Source organism: Oncorhynchus mykiss, chromosome 16 (genome assembly GCF_057628025.1).
Source record: "Oncorhynchus mykiss isolate SJ-2025 chromosome 16, ASM5762802v1, whole genome shotgun sequence".
NCBI lineage: Eukaryota > Metazoa > Chordata > Actinopteri > Salmoniformes > Salmonidae > Oncorhynchus > Oncorhynchus mykiss.
The window spans coordinates 45,383,027-45,406,331 of NC_143037.1; the positions used below are offsets into that span (position 1 = coordinate 45,383,027).

General features: G+C 42.0%; 1 protein-coding gene across 1 annotated transcript in view; it reads right to left on the bottom strand.

The window, feature by feature from the left end:
* Positions 1-1,132: 1,132 nt before the first annotated feature.
* The window catches only part of atp9a (ATPase phospholipid transporting 9A), a 44,239-nt gene continuing 22,066 nt past the window's right edge, over positions 1,133-23,305 (bottom strand). The window contains exons 14-28 of the mRNA XM_021566036.3: positions 21,348-21,557; positions 18,488-18,649; positions 17,741-17,833; positions 17,455-17,538; positions 15,644-15,814; positions 15,344-15,442; positions 13,949-14,038; positions 13,463-13,607; positions 13,092-13,156; positions 12,344-12,499; positions 11,544-11,608; positions 11,055-11,163; positions 10,788-10,845; positions 6,417-6,620; positions 1,133-3,298 (exon numbers count right to left, since the gene is read on the bottom strand). Coding sequence (XP_021421711.1) covers positions 3,162-3,298; positions 6,417-6,620; positions 10,788-10,845; positions 11,055-11,163; positions 11,544-11,608; positions 12,344-12,499; positions 13,092-13,156; positions 13,463-13,607; positions 13,949-14,038; positions 15,344-15,442; positions 15,644-15,814; positions 17,455-17,538; positions 17,741-17,833; positions 18,488-18,649; positions 21,348-21,557 — 1,848 coding nt within the window. The 3' untranslated portion in view covers positions 1,133-3,161. The remainder of the gene's footprint in view (positions 3,299-6,416; positions 6,621-10,787; positions 10,846-11,054; positions 11,164-11,543; positions 11,609-12,343; positions 12,500-13,091; positions 13,157-13,462; positions 13,608-13,948; positions 14,039-15,343; positions 15,443-15,643; positions 15,815-17,454; positions 17,539-17,740; positions 17,834-18,487; positions 18,650-21,347; positions 21,558-23,305) is intronic.

Sequence of the window (23,305 nt, forward strand, 5' to 3'; positions counted from 1 at the left end):
TTATTAAAATTCTCATTATGCAACTAGCTTCACATCATTGTTTACATGCTTTGACTTAAGCCAAAGGAGTTCCTTAGCTTAATATAGTAATTAAAAATACATTGAAATACAAACTGTCTTTCTCTGTCGATGACTCCCTGATACCAGGAGTCATATTGGGGACTCACTATCTCTCCTCTTTTGATTGAATTGTAGGTTTGGCAATGCTCCAACGAGTGGCTCTGTTGATTGCTTGAAGCTCAGATGAAATAGTTCTAGAGGGCATTGCTATTGATTCTGGGGTGAAATTTCAGTTTTCATGTGGCTGATTAACTTAAATTGTTTATTTTAAATGGTATAACCTGCGCATGTGGGCCATGGAACAAGAAAAAGTTGGACGGAGGAGTAGGATTTTATTATGAACATACAGTAGTGTGGGGCTTGAATCCACGTTTTACTGGTTGGACTGAGGCTTGGTTCCAACAAACAATTTCTTGAAATCTTGAGAGATTCAATACATTTTAGCTTGTGCATGTTCTAATTTGGTGTGAGATTCAAGTAATATTTTCTAAGACAGATTTTTCGTAAAAAAAGAAACTGAAAAATATATTTTATACTTTATCATATTTAATAAATCCCATATAACTCCCTATCATGATACAATCCCTTTTGGACATTAGATGGTCAAAAAGACAGGGCATAGACTCACCCTTCCACACTGAAGGTTACAGGATGTGATTGTCAGAAAGTGTGGCTGACTGTATGAGGAGAGCAGCTTTTATTGAGTGTCAGGGACTCCCTCCTCTGGTGAAAATGAGACAAACGCTGATTTACAATAAGGAAGATTTCCTCTACAATAAAGGAAAGCAAAGGGAAAGGGGGTTACCTAGTCAGTTGTACAGCTGAATGCCTTCAACTGAAATGTGTCTTCTGCATTTAACCCACAACCCCTCTGAATCAGAGTTAATGGCTCAACGCTCTAACATAGTACAGCCTCAGTCCAGTCTGAGTATACTATAGGCCTAGTTTTACTGGAGGAAATGTTGGCCTTCTGTACCAAAACCAAGCACTTAAATTAACTCACACAAAGCTAAACATATCAGAAAAAATGACTACAAAAAGGATTTTAGAGAAATGACAAGGGTTCGGTAACTAGAAAGGAAAACACGAGATTTATTTTATCACCACCAATATTCACAATTCAACACGATCCTCCCTTTTTGTTCTGCTAACTAGAGTGCAATTATACCAACACAAAATGATCAAGGTTAATAAATTAAACAGGTTATTTACAATTATGCAAGACACAATACTTAAAAAAACAAAACAGTCAAAGAATGTAGTGTCATTCTACCACAATTGATGGTATGAAACCTTCAAAGTCCACATAAGAAAAGAGTACAGCTGTCAGTTTTAACAAAATTCCTTGCAACAACAAAAAAAGCATGTCAAATTCAAAGGCTTTGAATAATGTTTGAAACGTCAACTAAAATAAGGAAAGACGAAGAGTAGGTCACAAAATACAAAATGCCTGTAATTCCAACTGAACAAGAAAAACAATTAATTAGTAGTTATGACACCCTGTATGTACTCTGACACAAATGATTCACTAATTCTAACAGTAACCCGTCAATGGTATTAGTTTACATCTTTATAATACATTAGCGAAAATAATATAAAAAATGGGGACATTAGCCTACGACACAATGTAATTATTTACACTTTTTTGTACCAGTCGTCTCTCTTCCCTTTCTCCTCCTCTTCCCGAGGAATAGTATGTGAGGAATTCATTACATATTTTTCTTTAAAATGTGCACTAATACCTATTGAAAATCAACACATTCTACTGGGCCATTCACTCTGTGCAGGTGAAAATGGTTATCTTCTATTCCAGACATGTCTGTGAGAAGAGAAGAACTGGGAATTGTGGGGGCTCAGCTCTGGGTGAGGGGAGAGGGCAGACGGACAGTGGTCAGAGTATTTTCAGCTATGGCTTGAATTGGCTTCATGTCACAACTAAAGTGAATCATGCAATGATACAGGGTGGCAAGAACTGGCGTCAGGAGTGGGCAGTGACCACGTGACAGGGTAGCCTACAGACTCCCTGGCCTAGCGGACACACAGCTAGTCTGACGGCCAAAGTGGAACATACGGCTTGGCTACAAATAGCATCCAGTTAGTGGCTGAATATTGACCATGCTCTTCAGTTTAGACACAATCTCTTTTACCAAACGTACAAAATGACAAAGACACAGCTTTTGACATCTGAGACAGTGGGTCAGCATGCTATACTAAAAGAACCAAGCCACCTCCACTTGGCTGGGTTATAGTCGTTGGGTGACGCACAAACACATACACAAACAGAATTTGATCAGTGCACTGGTTCATCTCTAAGCCCCAGAATTGTTAACATAAAATTGCAACAAGTCCTTGAGAAACGCTACTTAAATACCAGTGTTCTCCATTAACAGAATGTGCCATAAAAAAACATTTGAATTTGTAATACAACTATTATGTTGATGTGTAAAAAAAAAAAAGAAAAAAGAAAAGAAAAAGGGGATATTAAAAAGTTTGATTCCAGTGTATTTCACACTATATTTCCAATAGAACTACAATGATTACTCTTATAATGTACAATTTAAACATAAATACCAATTCAATGCATTTCAGACTGACACGCTTGTGTTGTTCTTTTATGTACTGTATGTTAGTCAAATCCAATCAAGTGTTCCTTGTTAGTTCTCTAGGCCCGATGTTTAGATACCAAACCTGATCTATATTGTTAATGAGTCCATGATTAAGAAGTACACAGCCCTCTGTTAGTTCATTATGGCACATATATCCTGATGGTATTCACACATTTTAGACCAGTGACCATGATAAAACACAGAACTTCAGTTACGGTAACCACCAAGCCAATCAGTCTGGAAACATACCCAGTCATACTTGTCAGTCTTTACATCTAAACAGGGGAAACTTACACAACAACTTTCTCTCTTCTCAAATCAAACTTGTTTTTTCTTCCCACACCATCTCTTCCAATTGCACATGAACATTTAAGAATAAATTAAAGGGGAAGGGAACCCTTTAGGTTCTTATAAAGCGCCGGCTCTGTTAGATGAGATGTAGGGAGGTGTGCGAGCAGAGATCTCTCTCCTCCCTATGCACAGAAGCAGGGCTCTCTAGGAGGTGAGCTTTGAGTAGTTGGGCGGTGAGAAGCGTCTGCGCAGATACTTGAGGATGTAGAGGGGCAGACAGCTCACCAGGGTGATGACCGTCACCTTCCACAGGAACGACAGCGTGGCGATGAAATATACATCTAGATACAGCCAAGGAAACAGAGGGCAGGATGGTGGGTCATTTAAACAAATATGTTTTGTATATGAGGAATTGAGTAAGTATGTCTTAATGTAATCAGGTTAGTATGACTACTGTTTTTGATTCAGTTGCCACTACTCAGTTCATTTAGTGACTAGGGGGAGACCTAGCATCTAAATATATGGCAGATGGGGGAAATGGCTTGCCATGTAATTGACTTATATTCAAGCTGTTCCATTCAGGGAAATTATGTACCTTTGGTGTCACTTGTGACTTTAAAAAGTTAAAATGGCCTCTCTTTTACGAAAGAGGAAGACGAGAAGGGCACTTTTGACCATGTTCAAGTCATAATGCTCAGTGGTCTGAAACTGACCTTCACACCCCACATAAAGGCTTAAAATAGCGTTTGGAAAAAGCGAGTAAATGATCAGAATCTACACAACTACTGCATTTGTACACAGCCAGCCTAAGAAACCAAATCTGATTTTCTTTCTACAGTTGAATTCGGATGTTTACATACGCTTAGGTTGGAGTCATTAAAAATCGTTTTTCAACCACTCCACAAATTTCTTGTTAACAAAATATCATTTTGGCAAGTCGGTTAGGACATCTACTTTGTGCATGACAAGTAATCTTTCCAATAATTGTTTACAGAAAGATTTATTTCACTTATAATTCACTGCATCACAATTCCAATGGGTCAGAACTTTACATATACTAAATTGACTGTGCCTTTAAACAGCTTGGAAAATTCCAGAAAATGATGTCATGGAAGCATCTGATAGGCTAATTGACATCATTTGAGTCAATTGGAGGTGTACCTGTGGATGCATTTCAAGGCCTACCTTCAAACTTTGCTTGACATCATGGGAAAATCCAAAGAAAAAAAAAATAAAAATCCAAAGAAGAAAATCCAAGACCTCAGAAAAAAAATTGTAGACCTCCACAAGTCTGGTTCATCCTTGGGAGCAATTTCCAAACGCCTGAAGGTACCATGTTCATCTGTACAAACAATAGTGCGAAGTATAGTCACCATGGGACTACGCAGCCATCATACCGCTCAGGAAGGAGACGCGTTCTGTCTCCTAAAGATGAACGTACTTTGGTGTGAAAAGTGCAAATCAATCCCAGAACAATAGCAAAGGACCTTGCGAAGATGGAGGAAACAGGTACAAAAGTATCTATATCCACAGTAAAACGAGTACTATATCAACATAACCTGAAAGGCCGCTCAGCAAGGAAGAAGCCACTGCTCCAAAACCGCCATAAAAAAGCCAGACTACGGTTTGCAACTGCACACGGGGACAAAGATTGTACTTTTTGGAGAAATGTCCTCTGGTCTCATGAAACAAAAATAGAACTGTTTGGCCATAATGACAATCGTTATGTTTGGAGGAAAAAGGGGGAGGCTTGCAAGCCAAAGAACACCATCCCAACCGTGAAGCACAGGGGTGGCAGCATCATGTTGTGGGGGTGCTTTGCTGCAGGAGGGACTGGTGCACTTCACCAAGTAGATGGCATCATGAGGTAGGACAATTAGGAGGATATATTGAAGCAACATCTCAAGACATCAGTCAGAAAGTTAAAGCTTGTTCGCAAATGGGTCTTCCAAATGGACATTGACCCCAGCATACTTCCAAAGTTGTGGCAAAATGGCTTAAGGAAAACAAAGTCAAGGTATTGGAGTGGGCATCAAAGCCCTGACCTCAATCCTATAGAAAATTTGTGGGCAGAACTGAAAAAGTGTGTGCAAGCAAGGTCTACAAACCTGACTCAGTTACACCTGCTCTGTCAGGGGGAATGGGCCAAAACTCACCCAACTTATTGTGGGAAGCTTGTGGAAGGCTACCCGAAACATTTGACCTAAGTTAAACAATTTAAAGGCAATGCTACCAAATACTAATTGAGTGTATGTAAACTTCTGACCCACTGGGTATGTGATGAAAGAATTAAAAGCTGAAATAAATCATTCTCTATACTATTATTCTGACATTTCACATTCTTAAAATAAAGTGGTGACCCTAACTGACCTAAGACAGGGCATTTTTACTAGGATTAAATGTCAGGAATTGTGAAAAACGGAGTTTAAATGTATTTGGCTAAGGTGTATTTAAACATCCGACTTCAACTGTATATACAAATACTTTTTTCTGACTGTCCACAGTTTTATATGTGACCCATATAAGATTTGCTCATTCACACAGATGTAGCCTCTGAAGTAGCACACAAATGCAATGCTCATTTCCTGTCACTGTTCCTTTACATTTTGGGGCGGTTGTCATGGTAAAGGTCATGTCCAAAAAACAACATTTGAGCAAAAATATCTTATCTGAGGGTTCCGTCAGAGGTCACATATGGAGGATCGACTTTGTATCAGGATTCAGATCCACATATGGAGGTGGTGTAAATAGGAAGTCAAAATATCAGATTCCATGTGGTTTTTCGCTGTTCACACATTAGGGAAATAATCAGAAAGGTATCAACTAATAATAATGAATTAAGCTACCTGTGTAAACGAAGCCTTACGCTTTTTAAGTGACAAACCAGTTTCTATAAAAAAAAAAATGTAAAATGTGATGTTCGACATGTGGTACAGTAGTTTCTGAGATACAGCCTCTGTTTGGTCATAAACACAAAGACCTTGGCCAGTGTGTGTGTGGTAGCTGGAGCAGGAAACTAACATGGAGGCTAGCTGGCTGCACTCCTCTGGTACTATTTGTTACTTTATTCACCTTTAGCAGGACTTCCTACAGGCAGTACATTCCAGGTCTCAGCCAGCCCAGGGCTAACTGGACACCAGAGGCTATATGAATGGAGAAGAGCCTGTCATCACTGAACACTGACGTACAAATGCAGCGGCAGTAAAAATGGGAAAGTCCATCACTATCAAATCTATCACTGTGTACTTGTAAATCAAATTGTAGCTGCATTATTTTTGCTTCAATCAGTATCAAAACTCCTGACATAGGAATTATTTGGCTATTATACGTATGTGTGTTTACCCACCTATGAACTTGTGCAGGAAGACGAGCGAGGCAATGTTACTGACTAGGCTGAGAAATTTGTGTGTGATGGCGTGTCTGTGTGCGTGTTTGAGTACAGTATGCATGTTTACGCACCTATGAACTCGTGCAGGAAGACGAGCGAGGCGATGTAGCAGGCCAGACTGAGCAGCTCGGCTACGATCATGAGCCAGTGCCATGTCTGGATGGTGAGCGCCACCATCAGCAGCTCCGTGAGGATCAGTGAGGTGAAGGAGATGGCCACGATGTGGACAAACTCTGACTCAAACAGCAGCAACGCCCCATACATAATGATACTGCCTTAGGAGCACAGAGAACAGGCAGCACAACGTCAAGAGCACTGCCATTGCATTGGTGTGTAGCTGTGTATGTTTTTGTTGTTGTTTATTGTTGAAAAAAAATGTAATTATTCAATTAATCACTAAATGAATTCAACCAACCCGGTAGACACTTTGGTGCCATTAAAAAGCATGATTGAGTGGCTATATACAGTGCCTTCGGAAATTATTCCAAATGTTTCCAAATTTTCTTACGTTACAACCTTATTCTAAAATGGATTAAATTAAATAAATCCTCACCAATCTACACACAATACCCCATAATGACAAAGTGAAACAGGATTTTTGAATTTTTTGCAAACAAGCCATGAGGTCGAAGGAATTATCTATAGAGCTCCGAGACAGATCTGAGACACAGATCTGGGGAAAAGTAAAAAAAAACATTCCTGCAGCATTGAAGGTCCCCAAGAACACAGTGGCCTCCATCATTCTTAAATGTTAGAAATTTGGAACCACCAATCAGGCGTTTATGGTAGTGGCCAGACGATAGCCACTCCTCTGTAAAAGGCATGACAGCCCGCTTGAAGTTTGCCAAAAGGCACCTAAAGGACTCAGACCATGAGAAACAAGATTTTCTGGTCTGATGAAACCAAGATTGAACTCTTTGGCCTGAATGCCAAGCGTCACATCTGGAGGAAACCTGGCACCATCCCTACTGTGAAGCATGGTGGCGGCAGCATCATGCCGTGGGGATGTTTTTCAGCGGCAGGGACTGGGAGACGAGTCAGGATCGAGAGAAAGATGAACGGTGCAAAGTACAGAGAGATCCTTGATGAAAACCTGCTCCAGAGCACTCAGGACCTCAGACTGGGGAGAAGGTTCACCTTCCAACAGGACAATGACCCTAAGCACACAGCAAAACAACGCAGGAGTGGCTTCGTGACAAGTCTTTGAATGTCCTTGAGGGGCCCAGCCAGAGCCCAGACTAGAGACTAGAGCTGTGCAGCGACACTCCCCATCCAACCTGACAGAGCTTGAGAGGATCTGCAGAGAAGAATGGAAGAAGCTCCCCACATATAGGTGTGCCAAGCTTGTAGCGTCATACCCAAGAAGACTCAAGGCTGTAATCACTGCCAAAGGTGCTTAAACAAAGTACTGAGTAAATGGTCTGAATAGTTATGCAAATGTGATATTACCATTTTTTTTTATTTTATACATTTTGCTTTGTCGTCATTATGGGGATATTGTGTGTAGATTGAGGGGGGAAAACTATTGAATACATTTTAGAATAAGACATTAACGTAACAAAATGTGGAAAAAGTCAAGGGGTCTGAATACTTCCCGAATGAACTATGTACAGAACCAGTCAAACGTTTGGACACACCTACTTATTATTCCAGGGTTTTTCTTTATTTTGTACTATTTTCTATGTTGTAGAATAATAGTGAAGACATCAAAACTATGAAAGAACACATATGGAATCATGTAGTAAACAAAAAAAAAAGTCAAAATATATATTTGAGATTCTCCAAAATAACCACACTTCGCCTTGACAGCTTTGCACACGCTTGGCATTCTCTTAACCAGTTTCATGAGGTAGTCACTTGGAATGCATTTCAATTAGGTGTGTGCCTTGGTAAAAGTTAATTTCCTTCGTTTGAGCCAATCAGTTGCGTAGGGGTTGTATACAGAAGATAGCCCTATTTGGTAAAAGTCCATATTATGGCAAGAACAGCTCAAATAAGCAAAGAGAAACGACAGTCCATCCTTACTTGAAGATATGAAGGTCAGTCATTTCGGAAAAGTTGAAAGTTTGAAAGTTTCTTCAAGTGCAGTCGCAAAAACCATCAAGCGCTATGATGAAACTGGCTCTCAAGAGGACCGCCACAGGAAAGGAAGACCCAGAGTTACCTCTGCTGCAGAGGATACGTTCATTAGAGTTAACTGCACCTCAGACTGAAGCCCAAATAAAAGCTTCAGAGTTCAAGTAACAGACATCTCAACATCAACTGTTCAGAGGAGACTGAATCAGGCCTTCATTGCTGAAAAGAAACCACTACTAAAGGCCACCAATAAGAAAAGACTTGCTTGGGCCAAGAAACACGAGCAATAGACAGCTGTACTTTGCGATTTTTGGTTCCAACCGCTGTGTCTTTGTGAGACGTAGAGTAGGTGAGCGGACGATCTCCGCATGTGTGGTTCCCACCGTGAAGCATGGAGGTGTGATGGAGTGGGGGTGCTTTGCTGGTGACACTGTCTGTGATTTATTTAGAATTCAAGGCACACTTTGGGCTCCCGAGTGGCGTAGCGATCTAAGGCACTGTAGCGGAGTGCTAGAGGCATCACTAGAGACCCTGGTTCGATTCCAGGCTGTATCACAACCGGCAGTGATTGGGAATCCCATAGGGCAGCGTACAATTGGCCCAGCATCATCTGGGTTAGGGTTTGGCCGGCGTAGGCCGTCATTGTAAATAAGAATTTGTTCTTAACTGACTTGCCTAGTTATATAAAAGGTAAAAAAATATATATATATATATATAAATAAAACAGTATGCTACCACAGCATTTTGCAGCAATATCCCATCTGGTTTACGCTTAATGGGACTATAATATTTTTTTCAACAAGACAATAACCCAAAACACACCTCCAGGCTGTGTAAGGGTTATTTGACCAAGGAGAGTGATGGGTGCTGCATCAGATGACCTGGCCTCCACAATCATCCGTTTGGGATGAGTTGGACCGTCGAGTGAAGGAGAAGCATCCAAGTGCTCAGCATACGTGGGAACTCCTTCAAGACGGTTGGAAAAGTGTGCCTCATGAAGCTGGTTGAGACAATGCCAAGAGTGTGCAAAGCTGTCATCAAGGCAAAGGGTGGCTACTTTGAAGAATCTAAAATGTTTATAATTTGTTTAACACTTTTCTGGTTACTACATGACGCCATGTGTGTTATTTCATAGTTTTGATGTCTTTACTATTATTCTACAACATAGAAAAACGTAAAAATAAAGAAAAACCCTGGAATGAGCAGGTGTGTCCAAACTTTTGACTGGTACTGTAAATCACAAGGGTCATTTCAATTCATGTGGCACAGGGAAACTCTCTGCGACAATAGAGTGACAAAATTAAGACACAACACCTGTAACTGTAATGCTCAACCTGAACCGTTATACAACACTTCGCTATCATGAAGAAAAATGGACAATTGAAATACAACTAAGAAAGTTTTCAACACAGTACAACCAGATCTATATATTTTGCATTAAAAAAAAGGGAATCGATGTCAAGATTTCTCACAGTTTCCCATGTCAGGAAGAGGAAAAGGAACTTTTTCACTTTTCCATCTTTTTTTTTATTTATTTTTTTAAACGCTTCCATAACCTCTCTGATTGTTAATGTGACCTCTAAAAAGGGACGTAAAAACACACTTCCTGCGATTGAAAATGTAATTAATACCAACAGATCTAACATGGGATGTATCCTAGTTCTGTATCGAATACAACGACATTCTCATCACATTGAGTAAAAATTGTGGAAGGGTCAGGGTCAGACAGAAGTCATTTTCCTGTTAGACATTCGTATACATTTGACAATAAAGTAACCTTCTTCTTATTATTTTTATTATTATTATTTTTAAAAGCATACAAAACATTGCCTCTGTGGAAAACTGTAACGGAATAAAAACCAAACAACCCACCAACGGCCTTAAACACAGAAACCAGGCCCACTCAATAGCAAAGAAGAAGGAAAAAAAGGATCATGGCTAAGGATCTTCCATCAACTGGGATACTCTACTAAACAAACTATTTGGAGAGGGAAAGGTGGGAGGTAAGGATTGAGCACTGAGCGATAGACAAAAGGTTTAGGGGTGTAGTTTGGATGCTTCTGGCAACGCCTTTGCAACACAAATGGGCCGTGGCAAAACCCCCTTAGGTTATTTAACATTTACAAAAAGCACAGACATAAATAAACTCTACTACTAGCAATTAAAAAGAAAGTGTGTGGGTTGGTGGGGAGCATCATGGATCCTACACCATAGGGCAGGGCAGTTTCTAAAGTAGTACCTGTGTGTGAAAGGCCTAAGGGATTAGTTGTTTTCCAACAACAAAACATAACATTCCTATCTATAGGAATGCATATCAATAGATACTCAAGCTACCGAATGTATCATTGTTTCCACAACCGACTTACCTTGATAAATACTTATTAGGACCCATATCAGAAATGTCTTAAAGGACAGAGGTCGACCCTGAAAAAAAGAGGAATATTCAGAAGGATTTGAACAATGAATCCACGCACAATAAGTACTAAACGTTTAATGGGAAACAGATATGTGCAAATATCTGCGTGTAAAGTGTTCTCGAGGGCGGAGAGAAGTCTATGCAGTATGTATTAAAACAATGTTTACCTATTGATAACACCATGCAAATCATACCGGCCAATAAAGACATGTATTACCTTCAGGAGATCCTTATATAACTCGGGATAGAGCATGGCTACTTCTGACTTCACATCTTTATCCAACACGAGGGAGAACACAGGGAACATGGTGTAGATGGTGGAGTAGCTAAAACAAAGAACATTCACAAATATAATTAGCAGATTGCAGACGATAGTAAGAGAATACTATCATTTTAGTTACAAAAAAAACCCACGTCATTTCTCAGGCACGTCATTACCAGACATTAACTGCCAGAGAACATGTAGTCACGTATGGTTATGTGGCTACTAATATTAATTCTCGCAGATTTCGGTACAGTTCTCTGACCTCCATTCGAAGGCTGGATAGAGGGGGTTTTGACGAGTCAGTAAGGGTTCAAGTCATCTCATAGTAGTGTCTTAGCAACACTGCGTCAACACAATCTAAATATCAACAAAACATGGAGCTAACACATAGCTGAAATGCCATTGTGATAAGCCACCGCTATACAGAAAAGATCATCTCACCCAATAATGAGGAATCCTTGGTAGAGGGGGACAGAGGCAAAGTAGAAGACAGAGGAGAACACAGCCTGGGGGAGGAAGAAGAGATCACGGATGAGTCATCATTGCCGGATGTAGAACTCGTGTGCTTAACGTTGCATTGACAACTGTAATACACAACGACAAAACACCATTGACACAATTTGCCAAAACTATCTACACGTTACTTTCATCTAAAAATGAGTCAACTGATTGAAGTAATAGCTCTAAGAATAGATTATAAACCTATTATTATCACTATGGCGAGGTACTACTTCACCTACGTAGTTTAGAAAACTGACTAACACTGACTACTAGTATGATGCTACATGGTTTGAGCAGCAGCCAGACAGAGCTGGGCCAGCTCATGCCCTATATCAAACACTTAACAGCTGTGGCTGTGGGCAGCGTTAATTTGAGACACATGGGGGCCTCCCTATCGAATGAGTCTATGGCCTGGTGACTCACATGGCTTTCCCTTTTTCCTTGGTCTGGGAGACTAGCAGGCTGAAGAGCTGGATGCATGGGCTGTGGTACTCACAAGGGCTGAGGCTTGGTTTTGACACTGAAAACTGTGGCCTCCTAGAAGAGCTCCTGGGGTCCCTTGCTCTGACTCACTCCCCACCCTGCTCCAACTCACTATGCCTGTCTCTAGGTACCCTCACTACCCACTGAAATTGGGGCTCTGGGTCTGGTTCTGCAGGCTCCCAAAGAAGCTTCTGGCACTGCCTGTCCTGACTCACTCCACACCCCGCTCCACCCTTTGGTACCCTGGTCCTGCCTACCTGCATGGTGCTGATGCACAGGCTCCGGTGGATGACGAACTGGGAGAGGCCGGCAGACCTTTTGTAGCTGTTCCGCCCGTGGACCATGAGGAGTCGGCCCAAGTGCTTGAACTGAGTCACAGAGAAGTCGGCAGCCAGCGATGCCTGCTTCCCTTCCTGTTAACAAACAACGTGGTGGTGGAAAATAAGAGACATTTACAAAAAGGTTAGCAAAGGTCTTCTTTAACCAGAAAAACACTTTTTACGAGTGTATATAAAGAATAGTAGGTCCAAAAGTTGAGGAAAAGTTGAAACTAAGTGATCAACTGAAAATTGGAAAGGCCAAACTGCCACTGAGTAAATACTGTATAGTTCCCCATTTCTGCCAATAATTACCAACTATTGAGTTTATGTGGAGCTCTTGTCCATATTTGCTGAATGGGTCAGAAAGAGCAATCTGTCAATGAGGTAGGAACTCTGCATGGTTGACCCGTCAGCACTACAGTTCAAGCAGTCACAATCAGAACAGAAAGACAATACCACTCTGTCACATTCATTTCCTCTACACCCATGACATGCTTTCACACAGTCAAAAAGGAATCATCTGTGCATGATATGACATAAACAAGTGACAAATGTATGTTAAAAAGACGCTCTGGCCAGATGGAAGCCGACTCTCAGGAAACACACAACACATACCGATGGCAGAGAGTGTGTGTGTTTGTGTGAAAGCAGAGCGTCAAGGCGACAGGGACAGAGAGATTCTTACTTTGCCCTCCACTCCCACGCCACAGTCGGCTTCCTGGATCATGCTGACATCGTTTCCTCCGTCCCCTAAGAGAAAACAAACAGATATCAGTGGAAGTGTCAGGAGAAATACGTCTGTTAATGTGACTCACACGAGAGACGGCTGTGTGTGTGTTTGTGTGTGCGTGCGTGCGTGCGTGTGCGTGATCTGACCTCTGCAAACTCTTTATCAAGACCACATCATGAAAACAATACCCTTCAACATCTTTAACATACAGATCAGTAACCCTGCAGTGAAATGCCATGCCATTGGAGAGTTTAAGTGAGCTGAATTGTTAACACTGTAATGTCCCAATAGAGAATAGCTTGGGGGCTGACACTGGGGAGACTCACCTACAGCACAGGTGAGTTTGCCTGTGCGCTCCTGCAGCAGCCGGACTATCTGGGCCTTCTGGGTTGGAGCGCAGCGGCAACACACCACAGCAGGACACTGACACGCCAGCTCCATAAACTCGTACTCATAGAACTTCAGACACACCTGTATGACAGTATGACAGACGAGGCTTGAACAACAAGCCAGGGGCCAACAACCGACTGTGGTTTACGTCTGTATTTCTATCAATGATGTAGACTCCTTCCTCAACGTCTGTTACATTTATCTAGGAAGTTGTCAATTGAGACCCAATACAATGCAGCAGTGTGATAGGATAAAACTCAAAACAAGCTGAGGGTTCTCAAGGTGTCTCAGACTTTTTCCCATGTTAGACTGACTCTTACCAATGCCACAGCCACCACTAAAGGCCTCTTCAGTAACATTGCTTTGGTACGTCTTACACAGAAAAGGTCAATTGTTCAGAGTGAGGACGGTGCTCAGCTTACCTCCAGTGAGTCCCCTGATATGACCAGGGCACAGTCGTGTTTCCTCCGGAAAGCGTTGAGCTCCAGGTGGGCCTCTCCTCGCGTCGTCACCTAGGACCACAGACAGTATAGGGCTTACCATCATGGTCACAGACATACAGACACACAGATAGCTATCTAACCCACAGGAGTAGCTGCTCTCCTTACTGCAACTGTCATCCACACGCTAGATTAGCATCAGGGTGAACTGATCAACTGTCAACTGAGCATGCAAACCAGAACCAGAACATGTGATTTGAAATGCCAAAGTAAGTTATAAAAGGAGGACCAGCTCAACCATGGATCATTTTGTTGGTTTCTATAGACTACTATTTATTATCAAATATGGAGGTTGATTGTAAACATCCCATAGTTTCTGCAACTCTATCAAACTCATGTGGACTCAATATTTTTGAAAATGTGGAACTGGAAATGACCGCAAGACATCAATCTGTCAACCAATGTTCTGCACTGGTATGGCTATATTCCTCTCCTATTGCCTGTTCATACGTCAAGTCGTCAACCCAGGTGCCATTTGTGTCGAACCAGGAAGCCAATAGCAGATGCCCTGGCTATTGGTCCAATCAAAAGTCACAGCCCCTGCCCTGCTCCGCTGGGAGAAGCAAGGAGACTGTTTTCATGCTGTGCCAGCCATTGTTATCCTCTTCCAGTAACAATTGTTGTACACAACTCCTAACATTCCTATGGCAGGCAAGCTCTCCCTTTCTGCAACTGGAGATCAGCCAAAAGGGAACTCAAAGGACTATCAAAGCAGCAGTGCAGTTTGAGAGCTAAACCTGCAAAACAAATTAGGAAGTTAGGTTCTCTGTCACTGTGTTACCCAAGGGAGTGGTTCAGCTGGTCCTTACCAGCCTGTTTCCAGACCTGGGTTCAAAAGCTATTTGAAATCTTTCAAATACTTTGAGCGTTTTCTTTAGCCTGCCTGGAGTGTCGGGTTGGCGGGGTTTGTACTTTTGGGACTTATCCATTGGTTATATTGCAACAGGGAAGATCATTCAAACACATCTAAAGTATTTGAAATGATTTCAAATAGTATTTGAAACCAGATTTTGAGAGCTCAGGTCTGTTTTACACTGGCTTGGATGCTCATTCCTGTGTGAGATATTTATTGATGGGGTTGCTAGCTATCCAGCGGATCTTGGCTAGGCTGGGGGACTACATAACCATCGCTATGGGCCTTCACCACACAGAGGGTGGATGTCCCAATAAGGTCAGGGCAGACAGGAAACTGTGGATGCCCCTGTGAACTAAGAATGACTCCTTATGCTAAAGCTATTTATTCTAATCCACAATAAATATGATATTGAAATAGCAGTGGTAAAACAGAAAAATGCCCTCTACTGCTTCTCCACTCACCGATCTAAAGATGTGGATGTCCTGGTTGCGGGTCACCAGATGGGCGTTCTTAGCTGTGCACGTGGCTGTTTCCAGCTTATCTCCAGTTAACATCCACACCTACACATGTAATAACAGTTTTAAAATACAATTTCTGGGTGATTAACTTTTTTTTGTACTTTTCTTATCCACATTCAAACAATGACATAACAACAGTTACAGAGGGCACAAAGCCCAGGGATAAACAAAGTGTATTGAAGTGAACTGCTAAGTGTTGTTGCTATGCGGCAGTCTCCCTCTGCCCCGGTGACCTCCCCTGACCTTGATGCCTGCATTGCGTAGGATCTCCAGGGTGGGCCGTACATCAGCCTGAAGCTGGTCTTCTACCCCCGTCAGACACAGCAGCTCCATCTCCATCTCCAGGCTCTCGATCACCGTGGCAACCTTCAGAGACCGATCGTGCACACTCAGCTTGGCCTGGATGTATCGGGCCTGTGGGTGGAGAAAGTAGCAGAGGAGAAAATATGAAGAAAAGATTTCGATTGGATGCCTACAATATTGGAATATAGCATGTTGGAGTTGAACTAGATTGATTTATCAACTGTCAGACGTACAAATTCATCAAATGTAACACGTTCTGGATGGTCAAAGGAATAACAACATCGATCAGCAAGTAAACACCCAGTAGTTTCCAGCTCAGAGGGCAATTTTCAGTGTGAGATAAAGCAAAAACTGAGTGACTCACTCAGGAACACAAACTCTGTGAGTGAGTGAGTCACTAAGCGAGTGAGTCACCGCCGCCCACCAGCCAGCTCACAAAATTATACACTCCAGCAATGGGACTGGGGCTGCAGGGGAGACACTGCCTGCCTCGCTCGCCCTGAGAATGGGTGTGTGTGTGATCTGAGCATCAAACAACAGGCTTTGACATTTAAAGAACAATGGTGAAAGTATCTGTGGAAACTATTTAGTTTTTGTATTTGTTGTTGTTGGCAGGTACTAGGTTGATATACAGGACATACCAAAACCTGTACAGTGCGTGCTAATGTTGAGGAATATAAACTAATTAGTTATACATATAGTGTACAAAACATTAGGAACACCTTCATAATATAGAGTTGCACCCCCTTTTGCACTCAGAACAGCCTGAATGTGTTGGGGCATGGACTCTTCAAAGACTCTGTTGAAGCGTTTCACAGGGATGCTGGCCCATGTTGACTCCAATGCTTCCCACAGTTGTGTCAAGTTGGCTGGATGTCCTTTGGGTGGTGGACCATTCTTGACACACACGGGAAACTGTTGAGCGTGAAAAACCCAACAGCGTTGCAGTTCTTGACACACTCAAACCAGTGCGCCTGGCACCTACTGCCATACCCCGTTCAAAGGCACTTAAATATTTTGTCTTGCCCATTCACCCTCTGAATGGCAGATATAAACAAGGCATGTCTCAACTGTCTCAAGGCTTAAAAATCCTCCCCTTCATCTACACTGATTGAAGTGGATTTAACAAGTGACATCAATAAGGGGTCATAGTTTCATCTGGATTCACCTGGCCAGTCTAATGTTTCGTATACTCAGTGTATATTGTCATCCTACAACAACAAACAATATTTAACTGAAATCTCCTTGGGATTGTGAGGAGTGGTAACCAACACAATGATTAACTGGGGCACAGCAACACAAGAAGAGGGAGGTGCGTCAACTAGTAGAAATGAACAACTAATGTTGTTATAACTGCTATAACACACTCGGTATCATCTTTCATTCTCAGACATCAAAATGAATTGGCATTCTCTTTACAACGCCGTCATAACACTTCCTGCGTGGTGTTGGTTTGAACCGACTGAGTCTTTATGACCTGCTATGTGGATGTGCTTGCAGAAGCCAACTCAAACCAAGATGGATACCCTGGGCTTCAGTCTCACTAATGAGTTTGCCAAATGGATATGAAACACTGAAATGTCAAGGTCACCGACAGCGGGCTTGGTTGCTCAGGACAGTCAATTCATTCTCCATTAAACAACATCCTCCTCCTGTTGGCTTTGGTTATGGCACAGTCCCGACCGCTAAGTATCAACGTGATGACAGAAACATTTAAGCTCATTCAAAGACAGAGAGGGAATGCTACTAACCTCAAAGTCTTGGTACTGTTCCTCTGTTAGAGACTTCTTGGAAACGACCAAGACCCTCAGACCTTCCCTGGCCATATTCCCACACTGGAAGAAAGAGCAAAAGTAACACTAAAATATTAATATCAGAACAGAATGTTCAAACATTCACAATGACTCTGAACCCCCCCCAAAAGGTTAAATTGACAGCAACCTCTAAAGGTGATCTCAACATGATATATTCAAATCAGGGTGGTCTTCTATTCAAACTAAAAATGACTTGTTCTCGACTCGAGGAAGGAAAATCTACCTCTTCTTCCAGCCAGTCGTTATACTGGACGATGCCAGCCATCACCACATCTGCACCCTTCATGTAGAAGCTAATCTCTCCTGTAGACTCATCCTGCAAAACAGACCACTGTCACTCCATGCTTGACAAACAAAATAGAAGAAAAACATTCACATCAATCAATAAGGTATATTCTGGGGTTTCCCCCTGACTCTCAGCAAGGATGCACATAAAGATGCACATATGTAGGGATGCACATAAAAATAAGAGTTTATTATTGTCAGTTGGTTGCGTAGAAAGGGAAACTTAAGTTTGTTCTCAAACATGCTTCAAAATATTTTCTTGAGGAACCCAAGTTCAACCCCAGGCTTCCTGAAGTAGAGTTATACCAGGTCTATCCAAGCCAACAACAATAGTTAGTCATGCAGACAGCACAGAGACTTAGTCATAGGGTTCATAGCCGGGTAAAGTCTTTTTCAGATCAGTCTCCGTCTTGATGGATCACTGGACCAATGCCCAGGTTCAAAAGCCAGAAAACGTATAATTCAAAAGAGCAGTTGGCCCCACTGGTGTCAGCTATAGAATGTATCTTTCAAAAGAGCAGTTACATCCGAACACTGACAGTTGGCGGGCAATCAAGCAAAATACAAATCATCTTCCACAATACATTAGTTCAGCTCCGGAAGGCAAACACCGCTGGCAATTGTAAATGGATGACTGGAATTTGCATTTTCAACCCCGATTTATATCCCAGTCAGCTACACTTACTCGAACTATGATTCCCATCCGCTTGCTCTCATAGGTGAAGGGGAATATCTGCAGGATGGTGAAGTTCAGGATCTGTCCACTAGGAGTCCTCAGCTGCATGGAGTTGTGGTCCCGCCCGACCAGGGTCAGTCCAACACTCTCAGTCCACTGCACCAGCGACACCTAGCAAGGCAAGGCAGAGGAGACAGTTTGGTGAATGGTGGTTATCAAAATAGATCAGTTTGGTGAGGTAAATGGACCATTTTAACATGATGTACCGTTTCACAGGAAATAGCAATAAGCAGGAAATATCAAAGTGAGCAAAGAACACAGTTCTACTTCAGCGCAAATCAATAATAAAAGCATTTCTGCACTCAAAGAAAATTGATTGACAAATTGATTGAACAAACTAGGAAGAAAATCCTTTTAAAAGACGCATGCTGCATGTTTTTTCTGGTTTCTTTTGAATGGCACATGAGGATAAAGCCAGATTTTTATTTTTGATTTAACTAGTCAGTTAAGTACAAATTCTTATTTACAATGACGGCCTACCATAAGGAAAAAGGCCTCCTGCGGGGACAGGGGCCTGGGATAAAAATGTGAAAAACAATATAAATATAGGACAAAACACACATCACAATAGGTGAGCCACAACACTACATAAAGAGAGACCTAAGACAACAACATAACAAGGCAGCAACACATGACAACACAGCATGGTAGCAACACAACATGACAACAACATGGGAGCGGTACAAATGACATTTGGAATCATTGAAGGAATCATTTCTGGGGGGGTCAGAAGTTATTCATTTCTCAAAACTTCCAGATATTAGCACAAGATCAAAAACAATTCATCCCTCATGCCAACACTGACCGCTCTCTAATATACACCGAGTGTACAAAACATTAAGAACACCTGCTCCTTCTAATGACAAAGACTGACCAGGTGAATCCAGGTGAAAGCTATGATCCCTTATTGATGTCACTTGTTAAATCCACTTCCAATCAGTGTAGATGAAGGGGAGGATTTTTTAAGCATCAAGACAATTGAGACATGGATTGTGTGTGTGTGTGCCGTTCAAAGGGCGAATGGGTAAGACAAAATATTTAAGTGCATTTGAACAGGGTATGGTAGTAGATGCCGGGCACACCGGTTTATGTCAAGAACTGCAATGCTGCTGGGTTTTTCACGCTCAACAGTTTCCTGTGTGTATCAAGAACTGGAAGACACCTAGCCAAGCATCGGAGTCAACATGGGCCAGCATCGCTGTGGAACGCTTTCACCACCTTGTAGGGCTGAAGGGGGGGAAAGGGGGGGGGGGGTTCAACTCAATATTAGGAAGGTGTTCCTAATGTTTGGTAGACTCAGTGTAGATCTCGAATGGATAGAACGAGGCATTGGTTGGACCCTAAACACCTAAAGTCCAGTCCTAAACCATGGCTCCTCTCCTCCTTCTAACAAATAATACTTATTCCATGATAATATTTGGTCTGAGGCTATGCTTGGCTTGTGTGTTGGTCATACAAGTTGGGGAGAATGAGGAACTTGACTTAGTCATGGTAACATTAGTAAGGCTACATTCACTGTGAAGGCATGCAGTGAATCGGCCTCCACCACAACAGCAGCACTTGGTAATGGGAATGTCTAGAGTTTAATTGAGCTGGGTCTGCTACTGGCAAATGGCTGGAGTCAAAACCACAGCTTGGCATAAGCGAAAGTTCTTATTGGTCCTGCTTGGAAATGGAACCGTCAAGAAATACTTGATACTCTTCCGGCGTTTTGTTATAGGAACACACTTCTCTTGAGTAGATACCACAATATTTTAGACATAATATATAAGATGTACTAAATAAGCAGATGTAAAAGCATAAGCTGTGGAAAAATTACTCCACACTACAACCAGGACCCTTCATTTAGATTTGATTAACAACAAAAATGAGTTACGTCTGCCAAACAGGTATCACATCCAACAGAACAAAACAAGTTAGATAAATGGCTTGTGAATGGATTCCTACCAAAAACCACACATCCAACTGTCACTGGCATTGTGACCACGACAACCGGCAGCCAAAACTATATATATCTATGGACTTCCTGAGAAGCCATTGAAAAGCAAACTGAATTTGAGCCCAGATCATATCAAGCGAATCAAATATACCTATAGTAACAACAGCAAAAAAAAGTTCAATCAAGAAAGGAAATATCTACACATTGACTGATTTTGTCATCTGTGAGAAATGTTGTTATCCCACAATTCATTTTCTGGAAAACAATGCTTGTATTGCATGAAGTTCAGCATACACTAGGCCACAACTCACCACAAAACAACTTCTGTGGGCCATATCAAAGTATCTACTATGAAGGTAGGAGACTCAAAGGGTGGATAGGCTAAGCCCAATGGACTGGGGAGCACATTAAGGAAATCCGTATTTACACCGCAGGAAAAGGATCAAGCTGAATTCCCCCTCAGCCTTCTTCCTGAAGTTCAAACGATTCACAGTGATCCAGGTCACAGCTAGGTACATGTGGAATGTAATTTGTCTCCTCAAGGTTTCCTTCAAGGGCAGCAGGTAGTCAACTGCAGGGACTGATAAGGGTTCAAGCTGCAAAACCATTTGAAGTGACTCTCTCCATATTTTAATCTGGATTCCATTCTTCTACTGTCACCGTACCTACTGTAATTGGCGTAGTGACAATTCCCTTTAACCTTTGAGGCTGTTGAGTAGACAACACATTTCTCACAGGCTATTTTGGTATATGTTGGTCTATCGTTAACGAAGGAGTATATTATAACTGCGCCGAGGCAAATACTAACATCCTCCGGTTGCTGTGTTTATGGACAGCGATGTCTAGTATTGAGGGTGAGCCATTATGTACCTCGTCTGGGCTGGCGGCCTGGTAAACCCTACAGGTGTCCTCATAGTGCTGCTCTGCCTCGGCCTGGTCCGTCACGCCGTTGGCCTCGTACACGGGCGTCACACAGTGCACCAGGGCGATGGCCTTCACCGCCTCATGCACACGGCTGCTGATGGTCTTACGAACCTTAGTAGCCGCCGGAGCTCTGGATGCTGGGACGTCGTGAGAGGGCTGTGGGGAGGAAGGTGTACAAAAGAAAAGTTAGCCCACTGAGTTGGATTATAAGCATCGGTCTACCTGCAAGGTTTTCAATGATTGGTAGAGCGTTTTTTTACACCTAACTTTTTTCTCAGCTATTCATTGATTGACAAACAGTACCCAATTGAGTAAAAGGTACCTTAAAAGAAAATGACTCAAGTAAAAGTCACCCAGTAAAATACAACTTGAGTAAAAGTCTCAAAGTATTTGGTTCTAAATATACTTAACCTAATTTACACCACTGCATACAGTCATCAGATAAATACATTATTTGTGGGAAAAACATGGATCTACTTGTACCTGTGAGCCTCCTTATCACTATGTCAAAGTATAAGAAATATGTGTTTTGTAGTGCTAAAAAAAGAACACTTCTCTGAACTGACTCAGTTCTAAAATGACTAACACACAAAGCCATTTGACTATTTAACCTTCATTTAACTGGGCAAGTCAGAGGCGGCAGGGTAGCCTAGTGGTTAGAGCGTTGAACTAGTAATCGAAAGGTTGCAAGTTCTAATCCATGAGCTGACAAGGTACAAATCTGTCGTTCTGCCCCTGATCAAGGCAGTTAACCCACTGTTCCTAGGCCGTCAGCTTTTAAAGGTAAAATAAAAGTTAAGAACAAATTCTTATTTACAATGACGGCCTAACCCGGGACGGCGCTGGCCCAATTGTGCACCGCCCTATGGGATTCCCGATCACGGCCGGTTGTGTAGTGACGCCTCTAGACCGCTGCGCCACTCGGGAGGCCTAACCATCCACAGAGACCCACGGCAAGTAAACACAACCAGATGTGTGAAGAAAGAAAAAAAATGAACAATCAGCTTTACTATCTATTTTTAGGCCAGGCGTTGTGTTTCCACAGGGGTCAATGATGGTGCCATTAAACTAGGGCCGGCCAGTGTTCGTGGGCTCTGGGGCTAGTGGCTAATCCGGTTTCCTGCTCCACTAACCTCTGGTGTCAAAGGGACAAAAAGTCATTATGGGTCAAACAATAATCACACAGCTGATATGTGATAAAACAATAAGTTACAAAGACAAGGTTTTTGTTACTTGTTTTAACACAGAATTTCAAACATCGGCTGTCTCACCGATTAGTGATACATTTGTTGAACACAGCCCATATGGACTGATGCAGAGCCATAGTTCTACATCTACGTTTCTGTCAATGACGGTCTATGTGCGCCACATTGATCTCTATATTAGGGCTGACCCCAATTATTCGACTGGTTGATTGTTTGGTCGATAGGCTGTTGGTCGACCAAAATTTTTTTAGTCGAGCAGTAGCAAATATAAATATATATATACAGTACCAGTCAAATGGTTGGACACACCTATTCATTCAAGAGTTTCTTTACTTTTACTATTTTCTACATTGTAGAATAATAGTAAAGACATCAAAACTGTGAAATAACACATGGAATCATGTAGTAACCAAAAAAAAGAGCTAAACAAAACAAAATATATTTTATTTGAGATTCTTCAAAATAGCCACCCTTTGCCTTGATGACAGCTTTGCACACTCTTCGCATTCTCTCAACCAGCTTCACCTGGAATGCTTTTCCAACAGTCTTGAAAGAGTTCCCACAGGTGCTGAGCACTTGTTGGCTGCTTTTTCTTCACTCTGCGGTCCAACTTATCCCAAACCATCTCAATTGGGTTGAGGTCAGGTGATTGTAGAGGCCAGCTCATCTGATGCAGCCGGCCTGTGTTCTTTTCCCCAT